Source organism: Agelaius phoeniceus, chromosome 6, assembly GCF_051311805.1.
Source record: "Agelaius phoeniceus isolate bAgePho1 chromosome 6, bAgePho1.hap1, whole genome shotgun sequence".
In the NCBI taxonomy this organism is placed as follows: Eukaryota; Metazoa; Chordata; class Aves; order Passeriformes; family Icteridae; genus Agelaius; species Agelaius phoeniceus.
In genome coordinates this window covers 12,098,164-12,122,374 of record NC_135270.1, presented here as the reverse complement: position 1 = coordinate 12,122,374, position 24,211 = coordinate 12,098,164, and the positions used below count along the sequence as shown (strand labels likewise).

At 38.6% G+C, this 24,211-nt stretch overlaps 1 protein-coding gene across 6 annotated transcripts in view; it reads right to left on the bottom strand.

The window, feature by feature from the left end:
* The window catches only part of SBF2 (SET binding factor 2), a 231,713-nt gene that overhangs the window by 73,633 nt on the left and 133,869 nt on the right, over nt 1–24,211 (bottom strand). For all 6 annotated transcript variants that reach the window (XM_077179816.1, XM_077179818.1, XM_077179820.1 and 3 more), the window contains exons 9-16: nt 23,924–24,037; nt 23,054–23,131; nt 21,380–21,493; nt 20,728–20,856; nt 19,885–19,983; nt 17,417–17,621; nt 14,985–15,094; nt 13,335–13,484 (exon numbers count right to left, since the gene is read on the bottom strand). In XM_077179816.1, coding sequence (XP_077035931.1) covers nt 13,335–13,484; nt 14,985–15,094; nt 17,417–17,621; nt 19,885–19,983; nt 20,728–20,856; nt 21,380–21,493; nt 23,054–23,131; nt 23,924–24,037 — 999 coding nt within the window. The remainder of the gene's footprint in view (nt 1–13,334; nt 13,485–14,984; nt 15,095–17,416; nt 17,622–19,884; nt 19,984–20,727; nt 20,857–21,379; nt 21,494–23,053; nt 23,132–23,923; nt 24,038–24,211) is intronic.

Sequence of the window (24,211 nt, the reverse complement as noted above, 5' to 3'; positions counted from 1 at the left end):
CTCTGTGTGTAAGGAAAGAGCAGCCTTTTGTGTTTTGCAGGCTCCTTTGGTACCCTTGGGGACAAGCTGGGAGAGAAAGTCTGGAGGAAAGAGTGGAAAGCTGACTGCACTGTCAGGCTCGAGGTTTAGCAGGCAGGTGGTTCTGAATCCTCTTTTCAGGGCCTGATACTGTGGTGAATGTTTTCATTAACAACACGGAAAATGGCATGAAATGCACCCTCATCACATTTCTGACTGACATCAAATTTGGGAGAGTGGTAAATCTGCTGGAGGGCAGGACTGCTGCTGACTGGCATCACAGCCTGGCAGACAGACTGAAAGAGCCTCCTGAGCCTCCCAAAGAGAAAGTTCTGTACAAGGGACAGGGTAACTGCATCTGGAAACATGAACTACATAGGGACAGCACCAGGGGCTATGTGCTGTGCTGTACATGTCAAACCAAGTCAGAAATCCTGTAACATTAGTCTCACAAAGAGATATAGCAGGGGCAAAAGAACAAAATAATTAGGAAGTTTATGGATCTGAACCAAGAGACTATCAGGAGAGTGCACAACTGAAAGAATCTCAAAAAACCCAAATAAATACATAAAGAGAAAAGAGCGTGCTCAACCAGCACAGACAGAAATTATTGGCAAGAAAGCTGATGCCAATTTTATGTATCTTTATCTATGTCCAATGCATCCACAGGGTTCTGGGAGGTGAACCCAAGGCCATGTTTGCCTGGCTGTAGCACTGCCCCTGGCAGAGGCATTTCCCACCAACTGCCCACAATGGGGTCTCTTCAGTACGTACTTGACATCATGCTGCAGGACAGCTTTGGGCCTTTTACACCAACCTTGATATTACTGAAAAGCTTTCCTCCACGTTTGGCAGGGGCACCAGATGTTCTGTGCACAGCTGCCCCAAAGGACAACAGGACCGACACTGACCAGCTGCTCCTGGAAGAAGTTTTCTTGGATCAGCTCTGTTGGTGCAGCCCCATTTCTGGATCCATTAAACAAGTGTCAGCTGCTGGAAGAGGATATTTCTGGGATGACCTGCAATGGCTGCAGAATTTCAAGGATGACAAGCGGCGTTTTGTGGGTTTTTCTGAGGAAATTGCGATTAAAAGGTTCTGAATCTCGAATGCAGCCAGCGAGGGCTTTTCCATGCTCGGGCACAGATGACGCACTGCGTAAGCTGTGCTGGTGAACTTGACAGAACCTAGAATCCCTCCTGCCAACTCCACTGCCAGACCTCTCTGCTCCTTAATAGGCTGGAATGTAAATCTCCAGTTATGTTTCAAAGAGTAGTGCAGCTTTAACAACGTTAATGGAAGCTGTTGTAGAAATTGCTTAATCCAAAAACCAACCTTGAAACAACAACCAGAATTAGGCACACTGCACATCATGAAAAAAATCATGTTACTAGAGCAGTCATCAGAAATATCCCATTTTTCTGGAGAAAAGAAATTCCAGTGATAAAGTAATTTCAAGGATAAACAGTTCATAGAAAAGAATACTTGAAGCAAATTTGGGAACTGAAAGACATATGTTGTGCATGATTAAGTAGCATGTTGTAGAGCAGTGTCCACCTTGATTAACACATCAAATCTGTGTGATCAAGGAAGAATGTTGCTACAAAGCCTGAAAAGCCCAAGAGATTCTGAGATTTCAAGCCTGCCTGATTTAGTAAAGTGCTCCCTCCAAGACAGCATCCATCAATGGAAAATATATTCTAATACAAATATTTAAACTATGAAAAAGGAAAACATAGAAAGTACAATATATTCATTTAACTTAATGTTAAGTATTTTAAACTTTCTGATTGTACTTTTCAGTGCATTGACAGCAGCCACCTCTTTCACACAGACACAGATTTTATTTAATATCTTACACTTTTTGGTGGTTCAATGCACAGAAGATGTGGGAACTGTTTCTTATGAAACATTTATTAAAAGTTAATTTCTTGATAATTAACAAAATGTTTGCTTTTCTAAGAATCCAAGTAAAAACAAGCATGAAGCATTTTTTGTAAGAGATAAAGACAATGGAGAAACAGTTAACCGATTTTGAACTGGCAATTGTAGAACTACCCTCAGAATCCTTCAGTCTTAAAGCTTGCTGAATTGATATTTTTCTCTGGGATTTTTAAATGGCTTCAGGAAGTAAGAAGGTTATATAATTCCAGGAGGTAATTCCTCTAACTTTTGTTACAGAAGTGAAAAAGTAAACTCCCAAAACATACTAGTTGGTCATCTAGCTGAAGAGGCATGTTTGGAAGTCCTTAAAAAAATTCCTGTTCTCTGAAAAAACTGTCTGGCAGGGCAGACACAACCTGAGGAAAGAAGACATCCTTGAGCTTGCTGTGGGACCAAAGATGCACAAGTGTACTAGATTGCCTTCCAGCAAAATTATTTCTTTGGTACAAATTCTAGGAAATCTTGGTACAATTCCTTTCTGTTCCACAGCCTTCTAAACCACTGCTAGCAGCAACATCCAGCTAACGAGCCACAGAGAAAGCCTTCTTTGCCAGATTTTGGATTGCCAGCTAATCCATTTTAAAACCCTGACAAATCTTCTCCTAGGCTATCTGATCTTCCTTCCAGAAGGTTTTGTTCCAAACACCTGTTTTGTTCTTATTTCATTGACATTTCAAGAAAAAATGCAGAAAGGGTAGTTCTGCTATGTAATCACAGTACATGGCAAGGAGAAGTTTAATAAAAACTTCTGTACCTTGGGGTACAGTGAAATACAGTGAAGTTCTAAGTCCAAACTATAATCATACTGTTTGAAATTCTTTCCTCACAATTCATATTTAGAGCTTTCAGAAGGGTGAGCCAGATTGCAATGGCTGGATAAAAAAGAACGGGTAGTGAAAACAAAAACTGAGAAGTTCAAGCATTAGCAATGGCCTTGGCATCCCAAAACCAGCATGACTCCAACTCCAGAGAACACACAAGCAAATCGCCAATGAGTGCAGAGTACAATTCTGAAGATCAACAGATAATTTCTGGACAGTGTGGCATTATTTAGTGCACATCCTGAATGAAACACACTGTATCAGCAAGAATAGCAGCCATGTACAATAAATGTGATGACTCAAATGATAAGTATTTGTTATCTTTGTCTCCTCCTAACAAGAAATATGAGTAGATATCCTGATGCATGTGACCATCTTCACATTCCTTTTATCTTACCTGCAGTTCTAAGTAGCAAAGAAACCCTCAAGCTTTCAGGAAGACCTTCACTATCACAGCTCACATTAATCCCACAGTTCCTTATGCTGCTAAAATCTTAGATCTTGTTCTTTCCTGTTTTTCAAGGACATTTAGGAGTGTAGCTTTTGGTTCAGTCCTGTGAGACATTCTACCATGTCCTGCTAGTGAACAACTTATTAAAAATTTCAAATACTCTTACTTACCACCCTTCTTCCTTCTTCAAATCTTCTCTTATGCACAGAAACTAAAATAATGCATTTTCTAAATGAACACACAGGGTGAGAGCTGGGTGCATCAGCAGGATGCTGCTGTGTCATCTGCTGGAGCCCATTTGTGCAACGAGACGTGACTGTGATGATGCAGCCAAAATTCACCACTGCTTTAACAACAACAGAGGTGCTACATCCCTGATTTTGATGAAAATCTCTACCAAAAACCTTATCATTAAACTGGTTGGAATGATTAATTGATAAATTTAATGTGATTTGCTGGACTGATTTTAAATTAATCCAGTCCGTTGCCTACTGTTATCATGTGCAGGTTGTATCTTGAATTTGGAAATTAGAATATTACAAACAGTGTATTATAATGCAGACAAGGAAAAATATGAAGTTTCTAAAGAAGAAGAAGTGCTGAAAATCATGGCAGCCTCATAATCCAAGTTGATTTTACATGTATTGTTATTATTACTACAGTTATTATTATTACTAATAATACAGTTATTATTATTATTATTACAGTTAGAGTAAGATCTAGAAAGATATTTCATTTCATATACCTGAAAGAGACTATTACATGTCAATTGTATGGAATTTCCTTACGTATAACAAAGGATTTGTATTCTCTAAAGTGATGTTTAACCAATTAACATTCCAAGTAAAGATTTAACAAGGTGTTCAACTGACTAAAGGACTTAATTTAATCAAAAGAAGCTGATTTTGTCCTCAAAAGTCAAATAATCTGCATAGAAAATCAAATCAATTTGTTTATTTACAAACATTGTGGGACTTTAGACTGTTAAACATCCAATTCCAATTCTTAGCTCCCAAGTGGGGTTTTGCACTTCAGAGTTCAAGAACTAGAGGAGAGGTGGGAAAAGGGGGTTGTGGGATTTGTTTGTTTGTTTTATGTATAGACATTAGGTAAAGTAATTTTTAAATACTTTGTTGGATCACTAGGTACCAAAGCCTGCCCCCGTGACTGAGTACAGGGAGGGAATTACTAAAAATAATCCTCATTAAAGCATGTTTACATGGCATTTTCCATGAATCCTAAAAGCCAATTAATTTAAGTCATAATTCTGGGCTGTAATAGTGAAAAAGAATGTGAACAGCTGCAAGAATTTTTTACAACATATGCAGATTGTCAAATGCTCTTTTGTTTACACCTTTATTTTGTGCTCTTCTTCTAGAATGGCACACACTTGTAATGTAACAGCAGAGGTAGGTCTTTTACTGTAAAGAAATTGATCCTTATGCTTTTTTCCTTAGAAATCATTCTAAAATGTCACACAGTTCACTACTGTTTGTTTGTCATATTAATGCATTTGTCAAAGCTTACACAAGATACTGACAAACCCCAGAACTGGCCTGTGTTTTATGATATTTATCTCAGCACCACACTTCAGCTTTTGAATGCAAGCTGCTGAGATCTCAATTGTTTAAACCAAAGGTTATGCAAACATGACAGCAGCCAAATGATTAGAAGGCTTTGGGTATTCCATCTTCTGTCTGCTTCAGAAATGACTGCATGTGAAAAATAATGAGGCTCTTGCAGCCACCCATTAGGAATTTTTATGCAAATTCCTGTAAAATCAAACACTTAGAAACAGAAGCTTCATAAAATTCCTTATAGAAACAACAAAGCAGTTGTCCACCTGGCATGTTTCTGCAAGGTGGTGGCCAGGGCAGCACACCTTGCAGAAATGTCTCACTGCAGCTTCTCTACCTGGGCTTACCAGGTACTCAGAGGGTGAAGTGCAAGTGAAGGAAGAGCAGACACCACAATCCACAGGAATTCCTTTCCTAAAAATAGACTGTGCACATGTGGTACAGTGACTGCATGGGTACAGCAAATCAATACCATGCAATATTCTGCCACTTGTACACACTGAATGGCACCAGAGCAGATGAAGTGCATGTCACATAATTAACAGTGTTTTATACACATTTCTATAGGGAATGATGGACCTGTACTGAAATACACTTTATAAACATACCTAACATCTTAGATAAAACCAAAATTCCATGTGTTACTTCCTCATTTTTAGCGATATGAAACCTGTAAAAACAGAAGTCACTGATTTCACATAGCTTGTTATATCAGCAAAGTGCCTATTCTTTCCAACATGAAAGACTTTTTGGTTTGGTTTGCTTTTTACCACCTTTCATGAGTTCACCTCTTTCCCAGCCAGGCTGGAGAGCAACTGCACAGCAGCACAACACAATGCCTAAGCCAGACTTGTTTTATTTACAGCAGTGAGCAGAGCACAAACACATGTCTGCTTTTCATCACGACGACCAAAAATATTCAGAACATGGAGTTATTAGGAACACTTGGCAACCACAAGGCCACAATTAGCAGCAATGATTGCTCCAGAGCAGTCAGAGCTTACCATGCCAGCACTCCAAGGAGCTCCGTGGCTTCAGTGAGGTACCTGTGTGTGAGCAAATGCAGGGGAGCACGTCCTGCACCAGCAGCAAATGTCAGAGGGTTGAACACAAGACCAGCAATAAGGAGACATCTATGAAGAGTAAAGCCTGAGTAAAGCCTGCTCCAGCTGCCCAGTAGCACAGAGGCCCATCTGGGATGGATGGGTTTGTACCACCCTCCTCACCCTGCTCAGGGAAATTCCCCTGTAAGCCCCAAAGCTGCAACCAGCCAGAGCAGCTGCTGGGGTCACTGCTCATGTGCAGTTCTGCTTGTTCTTGTATTAAAACCAACCCTCCTCTATCATTTGATATTTTTATACAATATTAAGCAAAGACCCTTAAACCAAGGCTGGCCCTGCTCTGGCATGCCTGTGCACATGTGTGTACACATGATGTGCACACATTGAGGGCAGGAGGAAGTGTGTGAACACCACATGTTGTGGGCAGAAGCCAGGAGGGAAGGGAGGGAAGCTGAAGGCAGATGCAGGAATAGACAGCACGCCATGGGACTCTCATTTCTGCTAATCCCTCTCTTTTCCTTTCCTCAAGTAACAGTCTTGGGCAATAGTCATGCAGGGCAGGTCCATGCAGGAGTCAAGATTAACAGGAGCAGGGGCTCGGAAGTCTGCAGGAAAAGAGCAATTCAGGAATTTCCCTGCCACACACCAGCTCATTCCTGAACAGCACTGCTGGCTGTTCATGCTTTTCTGTGCCTGGTCATCAAAAACCCATCCTTGCTAAAACCACAGAGGCAGTTTGACAGAGCTGGAGACAGCCCCTGGGGCATGAGCACACATGCAGCATCAGCCAGACACCTCGCTGGGGACACCACTGCACACACTGCGGTCCCCAAGGATGTCACAAGGAATTACCTGGACACTGGCACTGACACAGGGAGAGTCCTGGCCCAAAAAATGGTTGCTGCCATGCCAAAGGGATCACCTCCCTTGGCAGCTGTAGGGTAGGGAATGCTGACTGGCCTTCCAGCAGGGGTAGGGAAGACACACACACACACTCTCCACGATACAGATACAGGCAGCCCTGCAAAGAAATCAACTCTCTTCTCTGGGTTTGACAGACACCCTTGACTGCAATCTCCCAGGACTCTGCAGCCATCCTATGATGAGTATAACAAACAGAATGTTCCTCAGAACAAAGGAAGGAAAAATGAAAACTGATCAACAATACAATCTTTTACAGTGTGCTTCCATTTTCTGACTAGAGAAATGATGTGAGCACTATCAGTTCAATGTCAGTGCAATGATATTCTGCTACCGTGCAATCTCTTGGGAAAAAGACATTATCAGAAAGATTAAGGAATAGAAACTTCTTTTACTAAGTCCAGAATTTTACAGGTGGACCCCCTAAAAAGTCAGCAGGATGATAATGCTGCTATTTCAACTTTTTGGAATCATATGATGTGACCAAAGAGCTCTACCAAAATCATGTTCAGCACAACACAGAATTAAATCTGGAAGTTTGAAACCCAAGCCTTAAACACGGAAATCTCCTTTTTTCCCCCATTTGAATAATACCATTACTACATCTAACATGATAAGAAAGTTCAAACTGGTAATAACTGATGAATTAGTAGAATTAAGTGTGGACCTGTTGAACTCTCATGATTTCTCTTCATGTCTGACCTTCTATGCTTTAAAATACCTTTAAATATTTTTAAATAGTGCTGTTTTTCAAACATGAATTCTGAGACTCTGCTTCCAGGAATGCAAGTCAAACTGAGTAACAAAAGACAGGTCACAAAATAAAAATCCAAAAGGAGAGAAATCTACTGTAACCCTCCAAAATAAAGATGTTTAGCAACATAGTTTTCAACATAAAATATGAGAAATGCTATCTCATGTAACCTTCATACTGCCAAGAATTTGAATCATATGACACACACATCGAGCTGATTTTCTCTCAGGAATAATAAAATCTTTCTTGTTATTGGCTAGTATTTGCAAACCTCTGAATTCTGAGAACTGACTGATAGTTTTTTAAACTTTATCTGGTGGCAAAATACAATACAAAAGTCACTTGCCTTAGAAAAATAAATTTAATATTAGTTATAGAATACCATTGTTTTTGATTTTGCTTATCAAAGTTTCCTTCCGTTCAGACTGCATAGTAAGTGTGACAAGAGAGGCCCTTATTACACTGAAGTGACACAGAAGAATCAGAAGCAAAGTTCTAGAGGCAAAATAAATCAGTATTATCTTCCATCTGCTTCTGGCCAATGTTGGAGAACAGATGATGGCCCAGATGTGCCTTTGCTATAGCCTTATGCAGGTTACATTTTTAATTTTGTCCTGGTTGCTACTAAGTTGTGTTTCACACTGTACACTCCAAGTATACTTCTAGAACATTCAGTATAATCCATTTGAAAGATAAACACCTGCTTGTTGCCACTATGGAAAGCCACAGTGATCCATCAGAAACTACCTAAAGCACTAAAGCAGTGACTAATTAGTTGACTATTCAAGATATTCTCTCAGTTACACTGGCACAAGACGTGTTTACTGACACAGATGTGACACTGGAGCAGGTCCCAAACCAGTGCTGGTGACTGTGTAAGTGTCAGATTAAATCACATCACAAGGAGACCTCACTCCCTCCCTGCAGCTTAAGACAAGAATTTTGAGTATTTACGTATTTATCAGCTTTATGCACAATTTTTCCACTTGAACCACATTTAGATTGAAAATCCAGATGTCTGGGGCAGATGTGTTTTCCAATTTGACTCACATTTGCCAAACAAAAGCATTAATATGCAGCAAGGCAATATTACTGACCAACATCTTAGAGAGGCAGTGTTGTACTGCAGCATCCTGGAGCTCTTCCTTGGAAACAAGAAATTTTATCTGCTCCAACTACCCAGCAAAGGTGTCCTGCATTATCTGAAGAGAATCTTTCCCCAGAAATGAATTTTCTTAGGAAGACTTACTGTTAAATATTTTATGCAAATTGCTTTGAATGTCTTTTTAATATCAAAATCATTTCAGGTTATCAAATACCATCCCCACAGTGTATTCAGGCCTCTTCTTGCTGTTACCACCATTTAATTTATCAAATTAAGTGCAACTACATTTCAAAATACAGTGTTCCTTTGTTGCTGCCAGAGGAAAGTTAGAGAGACAACTGAAATTCTGGACAAGTTATGACTGCAATAAATGAATAGAGAAAAACGCAAATAGAGCCTTGAGATGGTTTCTGCCACAAATTCTGAACAAGTATTAAAAATACAATGTGTTGTTGTATAGAAGTGCTTCCCTGCTAAAAAAAAGGCTTTTTAGTTGCAAAAAAAAAGTTAAGTATTTATTTCGGAGATGTCAGCAAATGTTATCATAGAAAATTAAAACATAAAGAAAAATGTTTGAAATAGCAATTTATGTGGAACTGCAAATTTTTCTGAGGTAACCACAGCAGAGGAAAACAAATTTGACTGAGTGTTTAGAGCTATAATTCCACATTTTTATCTGCAGTAGTATCTGTTTGAATAAACTGAATTGTCAATCAATATTAAGCTTTCACAACACTTCAGGTTTTTTAACAGTAGCTTAGACATACAACATATGGAACAGAACATAATGCTCCTGCTCCTCTATCAAAGGTAATAATCACTCTGGTGAGACAGGCTGATTTAAATGTTTGCCACAGTACATGATTTTTCAGGGGAAAAAGTCTTACTCAGGGCATGACAACAAAGTTTTCAGCAAGTGGTCAGGGACAACTCCTAGCAGAGATAAAATAAAGTGACTGGGGATTTAACTGCCCTTATCAGAAGGTCTTTGCTTTAATTCATGACCATTACAATCTCCATGTAATTTTGGTCTTCCTACTACTAAATTCTATCAGAAATACTTCTCTCATTTCTATTTCAGCAGCAGTAATTGCCAATACTTCTCAGACACAGAAGAGCATGTTTAACACTTGAATACTGACTTGCTGTATCATACTTCACTTTAATTTTATTTATAAAGCCTCCTGTATTCTACCACAGGTGCTAAAGAAGGCAGATTAACATGAAACTCTAAAGCACTATTCCACAAATCATAAGCCTATTAAAATCTGCAGGTTCTACCTGTTATCAGTTGAAAGAACAACAGTTTAAAACAAAACAATGCCCCTCTTGGACTGAGAGAACTCAAGCTGACAACCACCAGAGAAGCGGCAAATCCACGTTTTGCCATCCCCAGAGAAACTGGTAAAATACCACCCTCCCTTCTTCCCAGCTGCAAAATGGCTAGATCAGATCCTTGGGGAAATACAGCCTAAGGAATTGCTCACTCAAATCAAACAGCTATTCACTTGAAGCAATAGTAGGAACAATCTATTCCATTTCCTTAATCTTTTCTCAAGCCAAACAGACATGAGACCAGCAAAAATATACCTGGTGGGATTACCACAAGCATTTTGTTAACATACTGCTCTTCATGCACAAAATGAGTATACAGGAGCTCTGAAAAAGCATCTGACCTTTATTTTTGTGGACTCCACTAAAAAAGAGAATAGATTCTATTAAATGAAAAAACCTGCCACTAGACAATCAGAAAAATCTTGACTAGCAATGGAGGGCTCTGCATTAGACTTGCAGAGTGCAATCTTCCTCATTTTGTAACACCTGGCACTTCACAGTAAGACAAAGAATTCTATCTAAAAGACTTTCCAGAAATGGCCAACCTGCATCTCTTGAAATTGTTTATTTTTTGTGTCTTTTAACAGACACTGCTTAAATTACTTGGTTCTGCCACCTGCAGCTAACAGAATTCACGAGTCTACAGCAAAATGTTGACTTGCTCAGCTTGCAACAATTCATCTTATCAGGAGCAGAGGTTTGGTGGCTGGAGAGCATCAGCTTTCCCAGCTGGATGAGCAGGTGAGACTGGAGTGCCCCAGGGCCAGCCATGGGGCTGGAGCTGGCTGCACACAGGTCCCCACTCACCCAGTGTGTCCAGCAGGAGCCCGGGCTCTGCCACCCTGCCAGGGCATTCCCTTCCCCTCCTCTCCATGCTCCAGCCTCAGCAGGATTTCAGCTTCCATCTTCCAGAAGCCAAGGGGAATGTGCAATATCTTGAACAGAAAACTCTGGTGGTAGAACTGAGGCAGTTTCTACAATGCCAGTAGTTCAGTGAGGTCTGAAAGCCCTACTGCAACCTAACTCTGCCCAAAAACCCCATCCATAATTAATGTGGTATTTCCCTAAAGCTTCACTACATCTCTAGTTAAGACCACATTTCTTAAATTAGATTTTTGTGTCTTTTAACAGACACTGCTTACATTGCTTGGTCCTATGACCTGCAGCTAACAGAATTCATGTGTCTACAGCAAAATGCTGACTTGGTGCATCCCACTGCAGCAAGGGCAAACTTATTTAAGTTCTCAATAAAGTGCTTTTTTCTTGAATTGATACAGGGAAGCTCCAAAATGTCACAATTTACACATTGTTTCAAATACCACACTTGAGCAAAGTGCACAGACAAATTATAAATCATGTTTTTATCTTAATAAATAACTTCATATGTCATAAAAGTAGATGTTAAAAATACTTGCTTCCAACTCACTGCCCAGTGTCAGGAGTTCAGATGTTTTCATGTTGGCCATGTTTACTTCTGAGAGATGAAAACTTTCATTTCATATTTTCAAAGATATGAAAATACTGTTGGTGGGGGGAGGGAGGCATAAAAACTGTGCCTCATTATTTGATCTCTTTCTCCTGCATGATTTGAGTTATATTTGCTAGTTTTATTGAAGAAAAACAAGCCTAATTTTTATTGAAGAAAAATTTATTTTAATTTCAGTAACTCTTCAGACACATTCATTTCCTTGAACTTGAGCTCTTTCTTGGGCCTTCAGATCACCAAGATGGGAAAAAAAGCTTTTCTTCCAGAGCAAAATTGGCTTAAATTATTTTATTAAAAGGTGATGTCCTTTTAATACTACTTTACTATTTCTCTCCTCAGAAAAGCAAATTTCATTTTCTTCTGCTATAATTTTCCTAAGATACAGAAATGAAGGGGATTTGTATTTTGTTCCTATTTTCTAAAAAGAGCTGGATGTTTTTTTAACCAAGGAATGATCGAAAAAGTAGGAGCAAAATCTGTGACATGTCTAGACAATCCTGCTTTCTGGTTTGAAAGACAATTTCTAACTCTGGAATATACAGCAGGTGCAATATTCCATTAGTCATGATTTTGGACAGAGAAATGGAGTTTCACAGATAAATTCAATTTTTCTTCCAACTCTAAGGCTAACTTTAGGACTTGGAAAAGGTGAAGAACTGTGTCAAAAAGCAGATTCTAGGTGCTGTGTAATTTTAGCCAGTCAACTTCAGTTTTCATCTGCTGACTGCAGTAGTTTTGCTTTTAAGAACACTGCTCTGACAAAGATGGACTTCTTTCACAACAGTAGAAAAATACCTTACTGTGAACAAACAAGAAGTGCAACACACAGCAAAACTTGCATTTGATGGTGACCTGAGGTAGCATTTGCTCAGTCAATGTTAATTTATTTCTACACTTCAGTGAAAGTGGCATTTAGCACTCACCTTTTAAAAAATGTGGGTCAACCTCTTATAAATTGTTGCAGAATAATTTCAGTGGGTTTTAGGTTTGAGGAGAGTGGGATCAAAATACTAAGGCTTCCATCAAGTCCCTAATTTGATACAATATCTTAGACAGGGTCAACAAAAGAAAAATTATAACCAAATGTGATCACATTACAAACTAATAAAAATACCTCTACATTCTCAGACAAGAGACATGTAAGAAAACATTTAAGACTATAAAATATTACAGATAATGAATTGAGAACAAGTGAAGGTAAAAAAGACCAAATATTGAAATGAAAGTCAAAAGAAGTCACCCACATATTTTGCTTTCATAGGCAGCTGCCCCATGTGTTGATGCTTATTCAGCACATAATAATTTGTCAGTAGAATTAACTTTGGAGATGAACTGCAAGCACTTGCAGTGAGTTTCTGACAAACTGTGACATCAGAACTGCCACCATGAGCCACAGAAGCAGAAACTATGCTTTCTTAAACTCTGTTTAAACAAGGAAGGCAAACTTCTGGGATTTTTAAGTGACCAGTGGTTGATACACATTTTAGGAACTCTGGGTTGAAACTGACCTGGAAAAGCCAAGACCCACTCATTTAAAAAAAAAGCACTTCAAGCCATTAAGTTAAATCATTTGACTACCTATCAAAACTAAATTGTATCTAAATTATTAATAATGGGAACAGGTTTTTTTCTGCTTGTCATATCAGACAGATCTGTACAGACCTGAGTGTTTTATTCTTTCAACCACAAAATATCTTCAATTCACCATCAAGCAGTATCTCCTACATCACTGTAAGATGCGCTCGAGTAATTCAATTATTTTGCTTCTCCACAAGAAGCAAATTTGCTCCTCTAAGCAATTTTGCTTATCCTAATCCTAAAGAAGAGGAAGACAATCAAGGCCAAAGCCCTGCCATGCTGTACCTGCAAAGCACAGTTCATCATTCTGACAATGTAGTCGAACTGCTGGTGGTCCAGGATGGCTCGGTTCTCCTTGACGTGCTGGCCCAGCTCCTGTGTCAGGCAGTGCCGAGCTGCTTTGCCCTTCAGGGCTCGCAGAGCTGCAGGCAGGGTCTGCAGAGAGCAACATCTCACTGATGGAAATGGAATTCAGTGGCACTACTCATACTGAATAGCATTCATGTTTTACTAAGAAACTGCAAGTGACAGCAAAGAACAACTCTGGAAATTATCCTTTAGCTTGACTATCAAACTTTCACATAATGGCTGATTTAGCCTGAGCTACCAAGTACTAAATTTCTCCCTTTTTTTTTCCAAATACATTAAACAGCATTTCTCACCTACATGTGTAAATAGAAATCCTTTAATGTGGACAGGCATTAATGGATGTGAAATCAGAAATGGATTGTTGTGGATGAAAGCAAGTGCTCTGTTCTGTACAGCCAGGCCAAGACTGGAGTTTGCCTGTCAAGGCTGAGCAGCAGATTTTGGGATAAGCAATGAATGACACATGGGTTTAGCAGTGGCATAGCTCTCATAGCAGTGAGGCCACTAGATTGTCATGCAGTTTATCCTAAACCAGGGCCACCAGAGTATTTATATCAAGGTTTGAAAGATGCAGCAAATGCTACAACAGTGATTACCAGCTGTGGCCCCTTAGGCTGAAGGTAACAGGTAAGTAAGAAAAGGCAGCCTATTTGCTAAGGAAAAATTTACCATATAGAAGGACAAAAAACCCACTGAACTTGCCCATGTGTCTGGAAGTTGAATGAGGTTAAAAACTACTGTGCTCTGCTTGGATGAAAACTCTAAAAGTGTTACACACTTGATTAGGACTTTTCCCATGTGCATTTTGACACCATAACTTGTAAATCAAGCAAAGCTCATTTTCTATCTTGATCTGCACAGCATCACAGATATACAGGTGATACTGTAGAAGTCAAAAAATTTCTTAAAATAATTTTACAGTCATTTTCAAATGTAGAATTAGATTTGATTGTAAGTTTGAGTGATTGTTCTACAATCAATAACAGAAAACTCTATGGACAGAATCTACAAAACCTGGCAACTTCTCAGTGAAGAGAAAATAAGAATGTCAGGGATAAGAATTCACTAGCACATTTCAGTGAAGGTAGACATGCCAAATATTTATATTCATCTCTGAGTTCTATCAAATTACTGGCTTTTAAAACCAGCAAAATTGACTGTACTGAAAATTTCTAAGGAACATTGGCTGTTAAACACCAAAGCACATATGTATGCCTTTTGTTTGCATTCCTTCTAATTAATGCTGCTAGACCAATATACATCCACCTCTTAAAAAAGAGTTATGCGGACAATGCTACTTATAACAGTAATGAATTTTGCAAAAAGGGTTTTCAACTCACCCATGTAGGATTAGAAACAGGTTTTCAAATCCATTAGCCTCATATTACACACAATATTGTATTTAGATGATGATTTTTATTGCTTACTTCATTCATTTAAATGGCCAAAATAATCCTTAGCATTTGTAACAAGACTTCAAAATGTACTTTGTGATTAGGCCAGTCTCCATTTGCTCATTAACAGAACAGAGAGTAATTTGGGAGAATTAAAATTTCATTTTATTACCTTTTCAGTCTCCAGAAATTTGTTTTCAAAAATGAACGCGATGCAGTTTCTAACAACTTCCAGCCTTTGAGCACTGTTGAAAACTGTGCTTCCTTTTTCCATTATGGAAACTAACAAAGAAAAAGAAGAATATACATCTGTGAAATGCCTGCAAGAACCACAAAGAATACCACAAATTTCTTTAAGAAAATAATTACTGTGTCCTCCCTTTTATTCTGTTAGGCAAATGCCATTTGCAGGCAGATGGGAACACAAGATCCCAAATCTCTGGTTTTCCTATTCCATCTGAAAAGGAGAGTGCTCTGAATTGTAACTGCATTAGTTGATTCTCTTAACTGTTTGTTCTTGTTGTCTCATACAGGCACAAAGAGATTATAACCTCTAACATGCTGATGAAATACATAAATAAACAGAAATTAATAATAAACGTGTGTGATCTGCAGCGAGTTACGTAGCCTTGCACATTTTGTAGCAGTAGATAACTATTTTTAGATGGCCATGACAAGAATTCTGCAACATGGAATTTAACCTGACAAACCTGTTCTCTTATCTTGATTCCAAACTGTTGAGATCTCATTTTCTTAATCCACTGTTCTGCCCTGATTTTTCAACAAAATTCAGAAAGCAAGAACTAACATTCTCTTTTTCTTTATAATATCAAATAAATAGTATCTAAATTCAGGACATGCCTCTCTAGTAGGTAATAATGAGCTACTTATATCCAAGGATTCTGAGACACAGCTCAGCAGGGAGTGTAAGAGTGAAAGCTGTTCCTCAGGAAAAGACCAGCAAACTCCCTGCTTTGACACAGAAATTAATTTATTTTAAAAAAATCCCTTCTCCTGCAACTAGCCTTTTGAAGAAAGACAACAGAACATAACCACACATCCTTTAAATTTTCTGTAAGTATCAGATTCAATGATACAGTCAACAGCAAAGGCAGGTGAAGAGAGTTCATCCTCTTCTTGCATAAACCCAAAGAGAAACAGGCCTGGGCAGGGCCTCAAGAGGCCATCTAGTTCATCCTGCTGTCCCTAGACAGGATCAACTCTATTTATGTTATTTCTCATGTTTGTCTAATATGTTCCCAATGTTCTGTGATAAGAGAGACTCCATGGCTGCACAAGAAATCCACTCAACTGCCTCACCATCCTCATTTTACCATGCCTTGCTGACAAATAACTCTATTTTTGTGCTGCAATTAAACCCATTATTTCTTATCATTACAGATTATTCCCCTTCTTTTTCTCACTGTCTCTTGTATAATTGAAGCCTGCTATTCTGTGTCCCCTCAGTCTCCTAGTCTTCAGTCTAAACAACTCCCCATCATTCCTTGTAGGTCACATTCTCTGGACCACTGGTCATTCCTGTTGCTCTCTTATGGACTCCCTCCAACAGAACCAAAAATGGAGACAGTCTTCCAGTGTCCAAACATGGACACAAACATCCAGCTGAGGTCTTACTGAGCACAATGAAAAGATTTCTCCATGGGGTTCACTGACTGCACTCCTGTTTATACATCCTACTAAGATGTTTGGCTTTTTTGCAGTAGCTTGATATAGCTGGGTCATGTTTGCCCTACAGTCATTAAAGTTCCCAAATTAATTTCTGAAGAGCTGCTGCCTAGTCAGGCGAGTCTGCCTATGCAAGTGCCATACCCTATTTGAAGAAAAGCAGTAGAGAAGGAAAGAATTCATTGGAGTCTCGTGGTTAGACATGTAATTTTTAAAGATGGATTTGAATTCTTAGCCCATCCTTCAAAAGTTTTGCAAGCTCTTCACGTGCAAGTTGACTAATCATACTGGTTTATGCCACCATCCACATCGATGAGTGTGACTATGAGTAATAGAACTTTCTGGCATTAAAATGAAAATGACAGGCTTACAATGTCCACATCTGCTCTTTATGCTTAAATATAGGCATATTTCTTTTGACACAGATGTTATCTTTGCTCTTTGCCTTTTTCCAGTAATTTACATGCCTTTCACTGGGTATCAGAGGAGGAACTCAAACGGTTCAAAGTTTGGTTCAGCCAGTGCTACAAGTGACCTATGCTGATATTTAACAGGCCTGGCTGAGTACAATATCTAGTTTAATTGTTCAGCTCAACATCTAGTTTAATTGTTTAACTCAGTATCTAGTTTAATTGTTCAACTCAAACTCTAATTCAGATCAAATCCACTGTTGTTGTTAGCAGTTACACCCATCACTCTCTGGATGCTTGACTTCTTAGTAAAGAAGGCAGCAGATAATATCTGTCTTAGTAAAGGCAGATAAAAAAGGGCTTTCAGAATGGCAAACACTGGAGTCTAGGCACCAGAGTTTGCCACGATCACTAAAACCACAACATGAACACGAAACTGGGAGCAACACGCTGCAGAAATGCCAATCACCCGTGAGAACCAGGCAGCACAGGGCACAAATGAACATACCCACGGGGGGACCTGCTGGAACAACGCACTTCTTGTCCCCCCGGGTGGCAGGGGGCGCCCCCTGGCTCCTGGCCAGCCCCTCCTGCAGCAGCTCCTGCACGCGGCCCTCGTTGATGCGCGGGAAGGGCAGGACGTGCACGCGCAGGTGCGAGCCCTCCGTGGGCCGCGGAACCTTCTGGAACGCCATGTGGGGGTTGGGGTTCTCCTGCAGGGCAAGAGCAAAGGGTCACACACCAAAGCAATCCTGCAGTGCTGCCACCATCTGCCCCGTCGAGTTTTGCTGCTGCTTGGACAATCTCCCATACTTGAAAGATTAAGAAGTCAAATATCTAATGCAGATGATTGATAAAATGTTTCATATTCATATTGCCCTTGACTCATTAACTTTAATATTTCCAACTTTCTTAAAGGCTTTTATAAACTTCTTTTGTCATCGTGAAAAATTCAAAACAAGAGCAAAAGAAAATCCCTGCTTAACTTATGCTGATTTTATGCAAATTTATGAATATTAAGGACTTGAATATAAGCTGGTGTGACAGTCAAGCTCTTCATTAGAGAGATTATCTACCACCATGCATAGGATGACAGCTCACATTTTCAGGGGTGCAGTAATCAAAAAAAATGGGGTATTTTCATCTCCTCATTCAGTTATTCTGGGGTTACCATTAATCACATCTGAAATTGCTGCTGTCCAATTTGACTCTATGCTGTTACCCATTACTGGCTACATACCACTGCCAAAGAGTGCTATCCATCAATGAGGGCTCTCTGTAAATGCACAGTAAGTTTGGAAGAAAACTTGTAAACAGGAGCTTAATACTGTTGTTTACAGGAGCAAAAGGCAACAAGGAGATCAAGTGCATCAACTTGAGAAACAGCAGACAAAACAGAGCAGCTCCTTAGCCACATGCATTCTCTGCAAAGGAAAATTTTTTGGAACAAGCCAAAAATCTGGGGGCATGAGAGCAGCAGATGCAAGAGGAGGCAAGAAAGAGAAAGAGAACACAGATTCAGGAGGGAGTAACAGAAGACAGAGGGCAGAAAACTCCAGAAAAGGAGAGTAACTGCTCCAAAATCCATTTCAGTGAGAGGAGAGATTCAGAGGAAATACACAGGGAAAGTTACTTTTATCTTGAACATCACAAATGTCATGTCAGATGTCCATGCTATTGGGCTAATGGAAGGTCTAATGCCTTGGACTGTCCACCTATAGCAGCAAGACTCATGCAGACATTATCTCTCACCAACAGACCTTGTCTCTCCCTTGTATCTAAACTGTCACAGCTACAATACTGTGATTATTAAAACTGTGAAACAAGATGTCAAAACACAACAAGCCGTCTGTTTAAAATCAGGCAGCTCTAGGCACAGCTTGAGCAGTGTTACCATTCACCTATGTTCAGTCAAAACAGGTGCATGCACAAACTACCAGAACTCTGACTTCTCAATGCACAAAGTCATAGATTTAGTGAATACCAGTGTGTGCTCCTGTGAAGTCACTGACTTAGTGGTAGTGAAGGAGCAGGTCAATCACAATGGTATAAATAAATCTCATCATCAGAAAAGACATACAGAACACAAAAGAAACCTCAGAACTTAGTAACATTTGGTAGTTCTTGTGGGCTGTTTTTCAGAATTGTAGATGTAAACCACAGTTTTGGGAAAGTGGGATGTAGAAAAGAAAGGGTGACAAAGGTGTCAGCTGATGGTGTACCAGATAATGCTCTGTGGAGTCTGAATAACCACAGAAGCGTGAGGGGGAGGGAGATCAAGATGCTATGCCAAAAAAGCCCACAAGCCTCAAAGCAAACAAAGAATCTAAAACCCACAAACAAAAAAACCCCATCCCAGAACCAGCTAAAGGAATGGTAAGAGATTTTATAAAAGCATTTTGTAAAATAAACATGACATGAAGGCAAAAATTAAACTGGAAATGGAGTTGTTCAAGAAACAGGCTGTGAAAAATGAAATAATGCCTGCTGAGCATGCAAACCAGGGTGACTGGGTCTGGAGAGAACTGCTGAAAGTACACATTATGCCACATTGGATATATGTATTATATATATTATATAATATACATTATAAATGTATAATTTTCATATGGAAAACTGTTGACAGGCAAGAAAAGAGATGTATTTGGCATAGACAGAGAAAAATTTGGCAGACAGAGAAATGTATTTGGCAGCAGAGAAAAATAGCAGTTTACAGACCTTATGTGAATACCCACTAAGAATAGATAAGTAGATGTAGCTATATCTAAATCAATATTAGCATTAATAAACCACTGGTATTACACTGAATTTCCTTTGCATGTACAAATGTAATAATCTTTAAATTTTGCCATAATGTAGATGATGACGACCACAAGCATTCACTTCCATTTTCTGGACACTGGCTCAATCTGAGAAATCAGATTTTTCAATGTTACCATCTCAACTCTCCAGATGCAGCAGGTACAGACAACTTACATTTTTGAAGAGCTGTTCTGCAAGTTCTCTGACATGCTTTATCATTTTTGGTGGATTGCCCTCTTCAGCTTTAATTCTTTCGACTTCAAAGGCCACCAACTTTTTTTAAAAGAAGAAAGAATAAAAAATGTTGATAATTCAACTAAAAAAATTATTTCCTATTTAAGTTATGAAATGTTAATCTTAAATTGAAACCAAGGAAAGAAAGCTGAGCACTGAAAAATGTGTAAGGCCATGTTGCTCTGGAACATCAGACATTTTCAGTTCCATGTGCAGCATTTGTTACCAGACAGAAAGAAAGTCCTACATACCTAAACCAGTCCTGTCACATTTCTATACCTCAATCCAAATTTCTCATAGGTACTACTACTACAACACAGAATTAATATCACACTCTATTTTTACTCTACCTTGAATTCAAAACCAACACAGTAAAAGAACTGCAGCATTACTTTTTAAAATGAAATTTTTTGTCTCAGTTTACATTCTTGGATATGTATTTAATGTAATATTTTTCTGTGAGGTTGTTAACATTTCAGAGAATATAATTAAATTACTGAAAATAATTCTGTACTAGCACATGCAATGTATTGTGAAGCTGCAGATCTGACAACAGGAAGAGCATTACCAAAATTTATACAAATATTTAACTTCATACATATAATGGTGTAATTTTATGGAAGTAAGCTAGAAATATCTCCTTAGCAGAAAAAAAAAGTTGAGGTGATTAGTATAAACTTGATCCAATAAACACTGGGGACTCAGATGCATTCCAGTAGTTTTCCCATGCTGAAATATCACAGTAAATTGCAATTTACTTGGGAATACAGAAACAGTTTTCACCTCATCAAAAAGATCACAGGTTCTGAAGGGAGGACCCCTCTCTGACACAAAGCCAGCAAATGCCATTCCATTGAGGACTTTGGTTAGAAAGTCATTCTCAATTAAGCCTCGCTGGCCCAAGAAGGCTGCCTGCAACAAAAACAGAAAAAAATTCACCTTTTTTAATCAGCATCAAACTTGCAATTACAAACAACTGTTATATATTAGTTAAACATTTTCACCGGCCTATCAGCTTATACTAGTAAGTGGTACTTTCTAATTCAATTTTCTACTGTACATAGTACCTTTTTATACCTAAAAATTTGAAATTTGAGGCACACATTTTTTAAATCTCACAGGTAATAAAAGAGAAAAGTAGTACCTTCAAGTAATGTGTTATTACATACAGAGGTTTTCAAAATTCCACAGTGATTCCTCAAATATTTATTTGTATTAAATTTCAGTGTTAACTTTGTTGTACATTTCTGTCCTGTCCCTGCAATTAGTCCCACTAAAACAGACTGATGTTGTGCTATGCCAAAATGATGTGCTTATCACATGGAGATAACTTTATTTACATTTTTAAACTTCACCACTTGTTCAAAAGGCAGGCTTGTGGGAATAACATGGCACAAAGGAACACCATAAATACACAGAACTGCTCCTCCTTTACCTTGTGGAAGTGAATGACAGGTTCAGCATGAATTCTGATCAGCTGCAGACACGACCTGTATCCTTGGAAGAGCTGTGCAAACAGCCTGAGGAAGATTGCTCGCACTTCTTTGTCCTGCAAGCAGCAATTGAATTGTCAAAGCATCCTCACACCCTAAATTTCTCCAGACTTTGTAGGAATCTGTATGAGAAATGCCTACAGCTCCATGAGTGTAGCAGTGCAGCACATGAAGCAGAGATATTTGCACAGGGGTGAGGTTGTGTCACAGAATGGTTGGGACTGGAAGGGACCTTGATGGCCACCAGGATGCCCTGCCCTGTCCCCAGATGGCCATGGCAGACCCTGTACACAGCCACCCTCCACCCCTGCTGGTCTTGGCTGTGCCTGCAGCACAGGCTCTGGGCAAAGCCAGGGGGCTGAGGGGTGCTCAGGTCCTGAACCACTCAAATGTGCTGCCATGAGAGAAACCTGATGTGAAATAAAGGAAAAAAGGCTACTTTAGCCTGGATTCATTCCCTAAAGTAACTGTGGCTTGAAGCACTACACAGGCAGGGGCAGCAGGGAATAGCAGGAGCCTGAGGTGGCACTGCTGCTGCTGCCACCAGTTACTGTAAAAAGTTTAAAATAGCAGGGCCTTAAAGTCTTGGATTATTTATTTAAGAGAGTGTTTAAATACACACCACCAGATTAATGGAAATGATGTGAACAGCTGGGGCAGTGACATCTCCACCTGGCCCAGGTGCCACTAAAGACTGACATCAAATCCTGGGCCACCCTGTTATTTTATCTCAGCAGCCATCTCAAAAAACCTGAGATCCCAAAAATTCCTTTATTACCTCAGGTTTTATGGTGTTATGTTACAAACTGTAATTTTAAATATTACACACAGTATTTACTATCAGATAACCAGCTCATCAGTTAAGTAACAACCAAATTAAGTAAATTACAGCCTGGAATTTATTTTTAAAGATAAAAGGAATACATAAAATGATATAAAGCTGGAATATATTATTGGAGTATTTTACTAGATGGTTGTTTATTCTGCACTGGAACATGATCCATGTTGTTCTATTTTTAACTTAAATTTTGTATGGCTCCCTTTACTGACAGACATGCTCATTTTCTCCTGCTCTCTAGGATTTTAACAGGTACATTTGTACCCTGACTTCTTTGACTATTTGAAAACATGGTAATTTCTTCAAATTTCACAAAATTCTTGTTTTGATACAAAATCATATTAATTTGAAACCTTCCTATTCAAACTGAGATCTTAGCTGAATTCTTCCATTAGTTTAGATTAAGTCTGGATGACATTCCCTGTCTTCAGCAATGAAAAATCCCAATCTTAAAGGCAGAAATAAGTACAACAAATATATTGTACCACCTAAGAGTTTCACCTATTCACATAATCCACATCTCAAAAGCTCAAATGTGTGTTCCTAAATTGAACTGGCTTTTGGATTTTATAAAACTTCTAACCCATCAGAATGATATTAGAGGGAAAAATGCATTTCTCTAGCTCCACCAGTAATACTATAAATACATAGTATAGTATGTATAGATATAGTATAGATGAAAGCAAACATAAATTCTTAAAAGGAAGCTACTAGTCTAAAATTTCAACAGTTTTCCACTTATGAAAGTCAGACACAGAAAATAAGACAGAAATCTTACCAGCATTTTTGAGTGTGATAAAGCTGTTCGTGGGGGAGGGAATGCATAATCTGCTGTTTCCAAATCAGGATGCAAAACCTAGAGAATTTTGAAATCATAATCTTTTTTCCTTCATTTTGCTGAGAAAAAGACTTTTTTTTTTCCTTTCTCAAATTCACTGACATTGAGTACCTCAAATAATAAATTGAGTTAAACTGTGAAGACTGTATGGAAATAAAAATGGAATTAACTTCTCAGCTTCAGGATTCTATATGTGAGTTAGTTATCAAAAACTCCTGTCACAGTCCATGAAACTGATCAATACCATTAGGGATTTTAGAGTCAATGCAGCTGAAACAGATTAAGAGACTAAAAATTCTTCTATTTAAGATAAGATTTGCTCAGAAGCCTCCAAATAAGGTGATTTCTATTTTATTACAATGATAGCAAAAAGACAAACTGATGTACTTTTTATGGCAATTCACTAATGTAGAATCCATCATTCCTAAATTCTGAAACAGAGGCATAACAAAGATAAAATTTAAAGGGTTATTAATCTTTTAGTTTTCTAGAAAATGTACAGTTGAAATGAATTTATAAACACAGAAAGGCAGCAGAACTGAGTAGTAATAATGTTGCTCAAATACTCTTATTAAAAACCATTACAAAGGAAAAATCTCTACCTCTTGAACAGTGAAAAGACATTTTAGATTTCCATTACTGATGATACCAACTTGAACTACACAGAATTAACTCTTCTAAAAACAGGGATGATGCATGAATCAATCTATTAAATCTCATTTCCAGTGTGCTTGAAAGCTTAATATTGAAATTTTTCATTCTTTACAAATAGGTGAGAGGGTGAAATGTGGGGATTTTATCTAAACATACCAGAGAAAGTGCCATTTGAGTCTGGTGTAGCAGTGGCTCTGGCAGCTGGGACAGATGAATACATTCAGGAATTTTAATTGTTCCTCCATCCAGGTCTGCTATGATTACATCTAACTGTAAGGGACAAATTGTAAAAGTGCATACAGTGAGCATAGCTTAAAAAAAACACAACAGTTCAAATTTCTGAACAATGATCTGCACATAAGTTTACTAAAACAAATTAAAACAGTACCAACTTTAATGTACAGAATGTTTTTGATACAGGAAATACTCCAAATACTTTCTATT